Raw genomic sequence first — 11857 nt, 5'->3', positions numbered from 1 at the left:
TAGTTCTTAGTTTCCCTAACTTATATGACTGACTTGGATGTTAATTTCTTGATCATTAATTATAGATTTCTTCCGTAGTATTTCACTTCCTCGCTGGGACAATTAATTTGTGCAGTACAGCAGCAGCTGAGTCACTCAGTGCTGTGCGCAGCTCTCCAGTCTCTGCTGTCTGGCTCTAATCTACCTCACCCTTGTGTTTGTGCTGCACTTCAGCACTCAGCTTGCCCCTGTCTCAGGCTGTGCTTATCTCACTTGCTGAACATCTGCTCCCTTGAGGCTCCGTGAAATCCATCATTCCTTAATGCTGCAGCTTGCTTAAATACCAGACTCTGGTTGCTGGAGGTGATCTGTGAGTTTTACTGGGTTTTTTGGTACTTCATATCAAGAAGGTGCTCCTAAAGTACTTGGATCTCCTGCCTTTGTGTTCCCTCCAACTGACCCCACATTCTTGTCCCTCCTCCCTGTGCCTTAAAACAGAAAGTCACCTTTGTCCTGCATTTTTATTCAGCTCTACTTTGTGTTAAAAAGTTGTGCCTGAATCTCCACTCCCCGTAGCTTTTCCAAACTCAAACCTTTTGCTGAAGTGCATTCAATCTTTGAATTCTTTTAACTTATGTATTGATTAGAAGAAGTCTTCACTCCCTCTAGTAGCACCTTTGTATTAACTTCATTCTCTCCCTTACAGTTTAGGCAGTATATAGACAATTATGGCTTAAATGCAGCTGCCAAGAGAAGGGATGTGCCTTATTCCTCTCCATGTTCTACTTTGTGCCACTTCCCTTGGCTGCTGCTATTTGCAGGAGGGTTCTTAGGATGCAGGCCCACTTCAGCCATAAATTATCCACACAGCAGATGAAGTTCCTAACAAACCCAGCCAAAAAGCTGTGCTTCATCTGCTGTCCTGTCTGCCTTTAAATGGGTCAGAAGAGTGCATGAGAAACAGGTATATGAATTCTCTAGACCTGTGACATTTCAGCATTTGTAAGATTTAAGTCCTGTGGGTTTGTTTGTTGTTGTTGTTTTTTTTTTCTAATGTGTTTTTTGGGTTTTTGTTTGGTTTTTTTGAATCATTCAGATTACTTCAAAGAAATTCCACAAGGAAGCCAAGAGTGTTTCTTAATTAGCTAAAATCCAAGCTCTGCCTGTGGAGAGCCCTTCCTGACAGCTTGTCCCGTGCTCTCTGGTCACCTTGCTTGTCTTGCACGTGCCAAGGCTGTCACCTCATCCCAGAAGGATGGCAGTGCCAGTTGTCTCCTCACTTTAAAAGACCTGTAATGCTCTGAAGGGTAACCACTGAGGCTTGTATGCCTCTGATTCTGCCAAAGATAAGGTGGTGACTGTACTGATAGATATGTATATGAACCATATATACTGATACATATATTTATGAACCACTGTCCATCATACCCTATACTTAAAGGCTTAAATGGTCTTTTGGCACTTGTACAAAATCCTAGAGACCTTCTTGTGAGAAGAAAGAATTAGAATAAAGCTATGACCATCCTGAACAGATAAAGATTTGCCTTTTTGGGCTTATCAGGGTTTCTGGTTGATTGTTAACCTGCATGTAGAATTGTTCTTAGGATTACTGGTCACACTGCTGATTTACTATGTTCCATAATACAGAACCACTTTAGAAAACCAAACCAGTAATTTACTAGATTGAGGAGACAAGTATTTTCTTTAACAAAACAGGCTACATAACCAACAGTCTGTAACTAATGATTAATTAGGGGGAAACATGCAATGGTACACAACTAACCCCCCAAATGCAGAATTCTTAGCAGCAATCTAATCTCTCTGAAAACTGATACAGGATGATTGTCTTTGCAAGCTGGCCAATATATAGATTGTGGGTGAGGAAAAGGAATCAGTAACATCAGTTAAAAAGTTGGAATTCCTGCAGGACTTTGGTTTATTTTCACTGATTAAAAGAGTTTTCTGTCAATCATAGCTAATGGTTCCTCCGACAGTTATACTTGGGTACCTCAGGTTCAAAGGGAAATAGTCTAAGTGAATAGGAAGGAATCTGTATTTGACCTCACACCAATTTGTAGTGATAGTTAGATGATTGTTTTAAAAAATCAGTCTCAAGGTTCTAATTGTCTTGAATTCTGTATTATAAGCTTGGGTTTAAATTACCCTGTTCTCTGCTGGAAAACAGAGGGGTTCTTTTATTTTTGCCATCATAAAAATTTCTGTGCTCTGTGGGCCTCTGAGTAGTGAGATAACTGTAGTATCCCTATTTCTAGCTAATGAGCCATGTTTTTAGCAGTTACATTTTTCCTGTTGCTGACATTGACCTGTGAAGATCTCTGTTGAGGCAGGCACTGACCCTGTAGAGTAGGGAAGGCTTCAACACTACCAGTGTAATTATTCAGCAAAATTGTAGTCTCTGAAACCTGCTGCTGAGGTTTTTACAACTCTTATAACCAACAACTTAGTATAAAGGAACAGAGAACTTAGTTGTATTAAAAAATTGAGGTGGGAATCTTGCATTCATATAGAAGTATCAACTGCTTAATGTTTGACAAGCACCACTTACAAAACATATATGTACTTTTTGTTGGCTTCTCATGGTTAATAATTCACTCTTGAGGAGGGAAGTGGGGAGAATCCACAATTCCATCTCTCTAGGTCAGGATATACACATGCTATCCCACTGGCTTTTCCCCTCACATCTGTTGTTGTTTTCTTTTATCCTTCTTTGTCCCACTCCCATCTCTGAAGAAACACTTCCCTTGGTAGAGAACAGAAGCTTTTCATAGTGAGTGATAAACTTTTCCAGTTCCATGGGGGAATGGGTCTGCTCTATCTAATGTCCTCAGGGTAATTCTAAGGTGCTATTGGAAATCATTGGAGACAATGTAGCATACACACATTTTTATTAATAGTAAAGCTCTTCTCTCAAAATCCTGTCTTTAGAGCAAGATATCAAGCTGCTGGTTTAAGTGATGGACTTACAAATTAATGCTCGTGTTTCTCAGTGTGAAACAAGTTCAGTGAAATATATCTACTGTCAGCAGTATAGCAAGGACTTGACTTAGGCCCTTTCTTCTAACACCCAAAATAAGTGTAGTAGGTTTTTTTCACACACAAATAAAATCATTTAATTGCCTAATATGATCTGCTAAAAAAGTTACTGACTTTCTACCCTTTTAAAGTTTTATTTGCTCTCCTTTCTGCAGACCTACCTCCTCTCTGGCTTTTGGCATTACAGGGCAGTACTTTTTGTAGTTTGATATTGTGCTGTCGGGTAGTCAGTGGCATCCAGCTGGGGTAGCTGTTGCCTTAGGTATTTTTTTAATGAGCACGATTTTCAGCGGTTTTTCATCTTTAACACAGCTGAACTTGGACTCCATCCATCAAAAATTTACAGCCAAACTTTTCCTAGAACAGACACTGAACACAAGGTATCTACAGCAATAAAGCATCAGTGTTGCCTTTTCATGACTGGCCCTGAAAACAGTTTTTAACTCCAGCTGTACACTAGAACCCCAAATACTTGAGAAGAAAAAGCTCATAAATTTTAGGACGTAATTACAGAAGTGTATTTTTTAAAGTGTTTTAATTGATGTGTTTGTTCCAAGAGACCTCTTTCCAAGCACATATAAAAAACTTAAAGACAGTTATTGGACAGTGAGGGTACAAACTCAGGTTTATACACTTATCGCCGATGCAAGAGCTGCACAAAAAGAACTTGCTGCTATCACTGAAGCAGAGTCATATCAGAATTGGGAGAAAAGTGGGATTATGGGTTACCAGACCATTTCCCTGAGCTAGACAGACTCTTGGATTCACCCCACCGGCTATGGAAACAGCAGGTTCAGGGAGTAGCAACTGCAGATAGTCTTTTGCTCTGTAACCATCTCCACCCCAGTGCAATCTGATCTTTCCTTTATCTGGGTGTCCATGATGTAGTTCAATGACAAAATAGGAGTTGAAGGGAAAAAGCAAGTATTAATCATCTTATTTATCTGCACTCTTACACACAAGTGTCATGTCCACCAAAAGGATCTTAGTCCATCCAAATACAAGATTTCATATAGGTTGCTGCAGGGAGGCAGGGACAGGGAGGAAAATGTAGCTTTTATTCCATTGATTTTTGCCTGGGAAAAACACCAGCACAAAGATGCAAGCTCTGCTCCTGTTCCACTTTGAAACCTCTGTTCCAAGTGCTGCTTCAAATTAGGTTCTGATAGGACAGCTTGGCAGCCGGAGTCTCATCCTGACACCTCTCAGCAAGAATCAGATTATCTGAGCTGCACTTAAATGTGTTCTGGAACTACCTTCGTTACCAGCTCATGCTGTTGAAATGAGTTTCCCTTATCACCATTTAATTCCTACGAGGTCACTTCTGCAAGCAAGGATTTCATCTTACAGAAACAGCAGCTCCAGCAGTTTGGCTTGTAAAGGAACAAAAACAACTGCTAGACAAATCCAATGTCTTTTGAAAATATTTTATGTTAAAAATACAGAAAAATATTTCTTGTTCAAAGAAGAAAAATATACTGCATGATGACACTGATCTAGGTGTGTTCGGAAGGTGTCTATGGCTCCACAACCAGTCACTGGAGTGATGACCCGATTTGGCAGCTAATGGTTCTCTTTCAACTTCTCAATCATTTATCAAAGCCAGAATCATACTGTGACAAAACAGAAAACATGATACCAGTGGATTACTGAAGCATGTGCAAGTAGGAGCAGCTCTCAGTGTCACGGGAGAGCTGCACTGAGAGAACCTGAAACAGAAAGTCAAGGCACCCCTGCTGTGTGCTTTGCTTAGGAAGACAAGACTGCAGAAGCAGTGCTGCAGCAGAGGAACAGCAGCTCTGCCACCTTGGAGTAAGTGGCCCTATCACAGAACACATCTGTTTGTAACTCAGCCAGATCAACTTCATTTTTTAAAAACAGAACTTGTAAAATAAACTTGGTCCTCAAGAGTATTTCCATTCTAAACAGGCCACTTACTGTAGGTGCTGAAAGCATGTAACTCTTTATGTTGTACTTGTTTTAAGATTAAGGAATAGCCTAAGTTTCCAAACAGTGTTTGATCAGAATGAATAAAGGCATATAATGAGGCCAGAGATAGCTGTCAAAATATATTACTGAGGCTTAGCAGGATGCAAAAGGTAAGACATGAATACCAGCAATTACAGCAGTAGAACAGAGGAGATAAAAATAGCTGGCAGACAATCCCTTTGTTCCTTGAGAGCAATTTTTTTGAAACTAACCTGTAAAGGTACATGAAGAAACAGAGCAGATGAAAGCCCAGCTTAATCATGGCTTCTTTCATGTGTGATTTCAGTTGTCCTCGGTTATGGATCTCTGTGGGATCAAATACTCCCATGTTTCCACTTGGCACCATAATGTACCTGAAAGTTTAAGAATGAGAAAAAAAAACCCAAATAAAAAGACCCCACACAACAAAACCCAAAAATGTAATTGTTGAAACATTAGGGAGTGTCGGGGAAGAGCTTGCCAAGAAGGGACTTTCATCTAAAGAGTTGTTTCACAATTCAGCATAAGGGAGTTCTGGATATTGCACCTATCTCTGCCACTATAACCCACAAAGAAAGAATAAGAGAACAAGAAGCACTAAAAACATCAGTCCAGCTTCCATAAATAAATGGGAGAGATTCCAAGTAATAGCCAATTCCAGTTAATTTTAATTGCTGTTCACAGTTAGTTGCTGTCATGAGGGAAGCACCTACCCACAGTGGAAAGTGCATTAGATGAAGGGGACTAGAAAAGAATTTAGCTAAGAATCAGTAATTTATTTAGCAAAAAACCTCACATAGGAAATCACAAACTCCAGTGGTCAAAATGAGATGGCATAGGCCAAGGCAAAGGATCTGTGCTGTTACTCCTGCCTTTGTCACAGCCGTCCTCGGTCACCTCAGCACAGACACTGAGGCCGATGAGTCGGGCAGAACTGAAGATGTCAAGTTCGGCTGTCCAAACCCACATGAGAACAAAAGCTGAGTGAAGTCAAGTGAAATGTAAGCCAAGGAAGCATAAAACCAGCAGACCAAATGTTTATGTCCTGTGACAATTGAGCCAGCAGCATGTTCTTTTGTCAGAAGAATTTCTCGAGGGAGCAAATGCGAGCACACGAAGTTCTCACTCCAGCTGAGCTCAGGCTAGAGCATCACTTCATTGAGATGTTACACAGGCTTTATCTTCCTGGAATCAGACTCCTTCTATCCAGGAATTTAACTCTTTGTCTTAAAGCTGGAGCAGAAACATGGTCTCAGAACAGAACGCTTGTTAAATTTTCTTCATCTACTCAAATGACACCCCTTGTAGTCCAAAAGGCACTTCCCCACCCCTTACAACATTCATTTCCTTAACAGGAAGGGAAGGAAAGGGAACAAGCAACAGGGAGGTTTTCTAGCAGCAGTAGGACACTGGGAAATAAAAAGTTCAGACCACAGTAATTGTCTGTCACAGGGGCATTGAAAAGCACAGCAGCATATTTGACCAATATCAAAAACAGTTGTGTCCCATTAAAACAGTTCATGTTAAATAATTCCAGTTTGACATTCTCTTCTAGAATTGAAGTTTTGAGTGATTGTTCTGTTTTCAGTATTGTAACATAAATTATTGTCCATTTCCTGGGAATGTAATACATTTTATTGGAATAAAAGGAGGAACACGTTTCCTGTACCAATTTATCCTATAAATAGAATGCATAATTTTCTTATATGTCTGGGATATGATTGCCATAAAGACAGCATGTATTAATTTTGCTTTTTATAAAGAATGATAACACTTAAATGGTGCAACTTGATTGTGTAAGCTGTGAGGTGTTTCTTCCAAGAGGCCCCCGAGGTAGGACAGCCTGTATTACGTATCTAAGGAACTGAGCCATGGGTACAGTGCTGCTGGATGCTGACAAACCCAGCTCAAGCCAGCTGTCATACTCTACACAGCAAAAAAACTTCTGCAGCAAACAAGTAAACTGTCAGCTTTAATAAATACACACATTAGTGCCTCCAGTATTGCCATTCCATGGAAGCTGCTACCACACCAACAGGACACTTCCCTCTAGATTTCCCAATTTTTTAAGGGATGTAGAAGTTCTGGCCAGAATTTTCACTGAATTGTAAAGATTTTATTTTTTTTAATTTTAATTTTACTCTTTCAGTTTTATCTTCTTAAAGACATGGCAAGAATCTCATTATTTGGGCCTGTTCTCTCAAGGAGATCTATGTAACACAGAAGAAAAAAAAGTTGAATGCTTTCCTTAGTTTTAAAACAAGGAGAATGTAAGACAAAACTGTCTCGCTGGAGACACTACAAAGTTCATCAAAAAAAGTTAAATATCGTCTGAGTGTGCTGAGCAAGAAGGGCCAGTAGGATGTTACAATAAACATGCTGCAACTTTGAAAGTCTCTCTTGATGCTCTTTTTGACTAATTTATCCTTCCCAGGATTTGTTTCTGATACCCCCTCTGCACAAAACCTCTCTCCTCTCACTGAAATCCTCGACGGAATTAGTAAGTTAAGCAAGTACTGCCTGTAGCTGCCATGTGGTCATTGGGATTAAGCAGGTTTTAAAGAAATGTGAGTAAGGGGAAGAGATTATCCTACCTTTCTATCACTTGCACTGCAAAGCACAGACTTCTTCAATCTCAACAGAATTATTTTTCTTCTGTATTTCTAACCTAAATTTCCCCTCTTTTACTTTGAACCTGTTACTCCTGGTCCTATCACTACACTTCCTAATGAACTGAAAATGCTAAACCCCACACTTGCTTTTGCAGGCCTCCAACTCCTTCACTAGAAATGGGATAGTCCAGGCTGTTAATGTGGGAGAAACTCCTTGATCCACAGAAAGAAGGGAGGATTAGTGATACAGGCTTAATATTTGGACTTCTTGTGGCAGGACAGGCAAAGTATCATGTTGTCATATTCATTTATTGCCTACATTGCATATCCAAAATTGAGGAAACAATCCTGGATTTTAGGATATTCAGAATATTTATGCCATGTATAAAAATGATACAAAATGAGAGCTGTCAATACAAAAGAGCAGTCAAAGCTTACTGCCTGAAGTGTAGAAATAGAAATAATTTCTCTTTTAAAACTCTGTCTGACCAGGTTTAGAAGGGAAAGCAAGTGGCTACTCCAAAAATTAATGTAAGTACACAAAATGAAGCAGCAAAGGGGTAACCAGTACAAGAAATCATCAAAGCTTCAAAGACAATGCATTCTGCCTGCAGTGTCTCTGCAGAAACAGCCTTGCCTAAATGAAACATCAAACCCTAAAGTTGCCAGCAGATCCCAAATCAAATACTGGTCACTATGAGTCACAGCTGTACACAGGGAGGGGCAAGCAAAACCAGGCAAAAGCATGCCCTATGTGTGTGTATTTAGGCAACATTTATTTATTAAGCATAAAGTTATACTGTTTCATGTTTCTCCAGCTTAGAAACATTTGAAGGCTTTGTTGGCAGTTCTGTAGAAAACAAGAATGATATTTATCAATATTTAAATAGCATACCTATTTTGCCCATGAACAACCAGGTTGTCAGTACAGAGATCCTCAACTTTGTTTTAATGAGAGCTGTGAAACTTCTTGTTTAATTCTACCAGCAATCCAACCCATCCCTGCAAATAGTTAGCCCTGGCAAGTTCAGGCAAACAAGAATGACAGCCAGCTTTTCATACCTGTACCTTAAACACCTGGGCTTTTGGGTTCCCTCACTATAGTGATTGGAGATAAGTTGTGACAAATTGTGACAAATCCAGAAAATTAGCTTAACACCTTTGAAGGGTCAGTTCTCCACACACCAAATGACATCAGATAAAAAGAATGGTTTGAACTGACAGTCCCAGTGTTGCCACATGGAAACCCCTCCTGACAACTAAACTGTTTCCAAGGGTGGCAGCCCAGTGTACAAAGACCAGTAACACTGACAGCTGTCCTAGGGTGAAAAGTCTACAAACCTTCCCAAATACAAACTGGCAGGACAGGAGGCCAAAACCAATGCAGATGAGGGGGAGAGACAAGTCAGTAAATGAAGGAGGGTGCAGGGGACAACACCACAGCCCCATGGTTGTACAGCCATCAGCCATGCCACCCTAAGCACTTTTATGCTGATAGCACTATCAGGAACAGCATGAAAACATTATCAGCTCTGTTGGCAGTACTACTTCATAATCCCAATTAATCTGCTATTATTTCCTTTGCATTTGGGAATGACCCACAAATTGAGATTCCTGGGCACTAGAGAGAATGCAAGCAAAGACCAAAAGTTTCATATCCTTTACACTGTTGGGTTTCTTGTCATTTTAATGACAAGAAATTGTGTTAGTTTGATCAATGAAGACTGTTAGCAGCTCAAGAACACAACTGAAACATCTCACCATGACATATTATTCATCTTTGTACTACACTTAAAGATTTAGCACTAGTAACAGTGCTAAAAAGCAAGCCCACAAACCCTTGTGCACTTACCTGTATATATTCCATGTGGCCACTGGCAGGTTAAGGAGAAAGATGAACCAGTGCAATGAAATAAGCATTAACACCGTTACAACAGCATGACCAATCACCTCAGGCACCACCCACTGCAAAAAGGGGAAAGAGAAAAGATTTACATGCACGAATGTAAATTCCTTTATGAAAAAGACATCTATTTGGGATTATAATCTGATTATAATCATGTAAAATCAGAAAAAACCTGACAGCAGAGGCATGTGATTCCATCACAGTGTGGAGAAATCGATACCTTCAGGCAGATTCCACACAAGTAAGCAGAAATCAAGCCCTAAGATACTGTAACAGAAGTGCTTTATCCAAGCATTACAAACATTTCTGGAGAGCAGCACAGCAGCTGTCTGAACACAACTATACCACGCAAGCATTCGAGAAAGAGAACTGAGAAAGTATATAGAGCTCATTTGAAATCACTGCAGAGAACAGTGGATTTAGTAACTCAGATAATTAAAAACTGCACAAAGAGCCTCAGGCTTGGAACAGATAAGAAAGCTGATCAATATAAAAACTGACACAGTTACATTGGGTCAGCCCCTGGCAATTACACATTTTTGGCTTGACAGGATCTTGTACCATTCTCTCTCATATTAAGAAAAAGAATACCTTTGAATCAAAGGGAACACACACATGGAAGGCCACATTGATTTAAGGCTAAGAGTTTTAGGCAGATTCATGTAAAATGGTACTTTTGTGATGGAATTTGCTGAAAGATGGATGTCCAAAAAAAGACAAGCAGGCTGAATAAGGGATACATGCAAAATACTGCCACTCAAGGCTCCTCAGATACCGTCACACCCCAGTTATTTGCAATATGCAGATGCAGGTACTCAGATGAAGGATGTGGTTTCCTCAAACCACAGTAAATGCAAAGAAGAACAATTTACTTTATTGAGCTTGGAGCAGCATGATCTAGCATTGATGTAGTCGCATTCCAGATCTGATAACGTGATTATCTGAAGTTCAAGATAAGGAAATACTGTATGGTAACTCAGAATACACAAAGCTTTACTTTACTTTTAGGGGAGAACCCTCTGCTCTCAGCATTCACTGTCGCTCTGTGCTGGTCTTTCAAAGGCATGTTTCAACTAGTTACAATTCACTCCTCTTTTAGATAGGAGGCTTGGCTACATTTTATCATCATTTTATTATGTATTTCCAAGGGCAACTGTTGCACAAGTGCTAAAGTTCAGTTCAGCCCTTAAACCAGACCAGGGAGGCAACCTCAGTATTTTTAGTATCAAAATTGTTACTACAACACTTGAAAACAAAACTTAAACTGGAGAAAGAGTTCATGCACTTTTAAACTCTCCGCACAAAATAGTGCAGTTTTAAGCAGTGAATCTCATTTTTTTTTCAACATGTACAACAACACTGAATTAATTAATACTTTGGTAGGAAATAAGAGGGTAACATCATTATTGAATGAACTTTCAGACTGAAATACGAGTATTTCAGACAGAAAAGTCCTTACAAAAAAGGCTTAGGATGCACGTGGGCACCTCGCCATGCTGTGTCCTGTAAAGCTCATGGTTCTTTTCTCCAAGGAAATGAGCACTAAGAGATTTTTCTTCTACTCCTAAAAAATCGGTAAAGGCTTTTCATTTTTCAACAAACAACTTTTGCTTCTAGGATGAATTTCTTTCGAGTGGTTTCGCTACAAGAACTGGGGAGACTCTGAAAAATCCCACCAGGATTGAAAGAGCGTGAAAGCCAATTCTCTTTTATTGAGAAAAGTAAGGAAAAGCAGTCAAATCTGTGCACAAGGCCAGGCAGCAAAGACTGCGAGCCAGCCTCCAACAAAAGAACATGGAAACCCTGCTTGCCGAGGAGCTCGGAGCCCGCAGCTACGAGCACACAGCCCGCACGGAGCAAGGCGTCCTCGCAATTCAAGCGCTGCTGGCCGCACTTTTTAGGCCCGCGTTGCTCCCGAGCACCAACGCGGGGCACTCGCTCCTTGTGCCGCGCTCGTGTCTCCTCAGCCGCGGCCGCGCCCGCCCGGGGAGCCGCAGCCCCACGGAGCGAGCACGGTCCGGGCACCGAACCCGCGCCGCCGCCGCCGCCCCACAGCCCCCGGGCCCCGCGGCCGCGGCCACCACCCAGCGCAGCCCCCCCCGCCCCGTCGCCTTCAGCCCACCGGCCCCGGCGGCGCCTCAAAGGGCCCGTCCCGCCCCGGGGCCCATCCCTGCCCACGCCGCGCAGGAGGAGCAGGATACGAAGTAAACGGAGAGGAAGATGAGGGCGCAGCAGTCGATCAGCGAGAAGATGAAGACCACCGACTCCATCCCGCCGCCGCGCCCGCCGCGTTCGGACCCTCCCGGCTGCCGTAGGCCCCGCCCTGCCTGGGCGGGCC

General features: G+C 41.4%; 1 protein-coding gene across 1 annotated transcript; it reads right to left on the bottom strand.

Moving 5' to 3' along the window:
• Nucleotides 1–3549: 3549 nt before the first annotated feature.
• Nucleotides 3550–11853, bottom strand: CNIH4 (cornichon family AMPA receptor auxiliary protein 4). The gene is made up of 5 exons (XM_042051889.1): nucleotides 11721–11853; nucleotides 10392–10460; nucleotides 9466–9578; nucleotides 5235–5375; nucleotides 3550–4646 (listed from the first exon to the last, which is right to left on the bottom strand). Exons 1-5 carry the CDS (start codon nucleotides 11787–11789, stop codon nucleotides 4619–4621), a joined length of 420 nt encoding a protein of 139 aa, XP_041907823.1. The 5' UTR covers nucleotides 11790–11853; the 3' UTR covers nucleotides 3550–4618.
• Between the last annotated feature and the right edge of the window lie 4 nt (nucleotides 11854–11857).

Source organism: Corvus kubaryi, unplaced genomic scaffold (assembly GCF_017639235.1).
Source record: "Corvus kubaryi isolate FWS band 111438036 unplaced genomic scaffold, C.kubaryi_AGA036_p1.0 76, whole genome shotgun sequence".
NCBI classification, from domain to species: domain Eukaryota; kingdom Metazoa; phylum Chordata; class Aves; order Passeriformes; family Corvidae; genus Corvus; species Corvus kubaryi.
This window is presented reverse-complemented; position numbering and strand designations above follow the sequence as displayed.

Bases quoted from the DNA above. Each gene is read 5' to 3' on its own strand.
- CNIH4 (XM_042051889.1), bottom strand. From the start codon at position 11,789: ATGGAGTCGGTGGTCTTCATCTTCTCGCTGATCGACTGCTGCGCCCTC. The intron at 5,376-9,465 runs GTAAGTGCACAA...TTAAACTTTCAG, and splicing joins GCCACATGGAATATATACAG to GTACATTATGGTGCCAAGTG. The intron at 4,647-5,234 runs GTTAGTTTCAAA...GTTTTGTCACAG, and splicing joins TTCTTCATGTACCTTTACAG to TATGATTCTGGCTTTGATAA.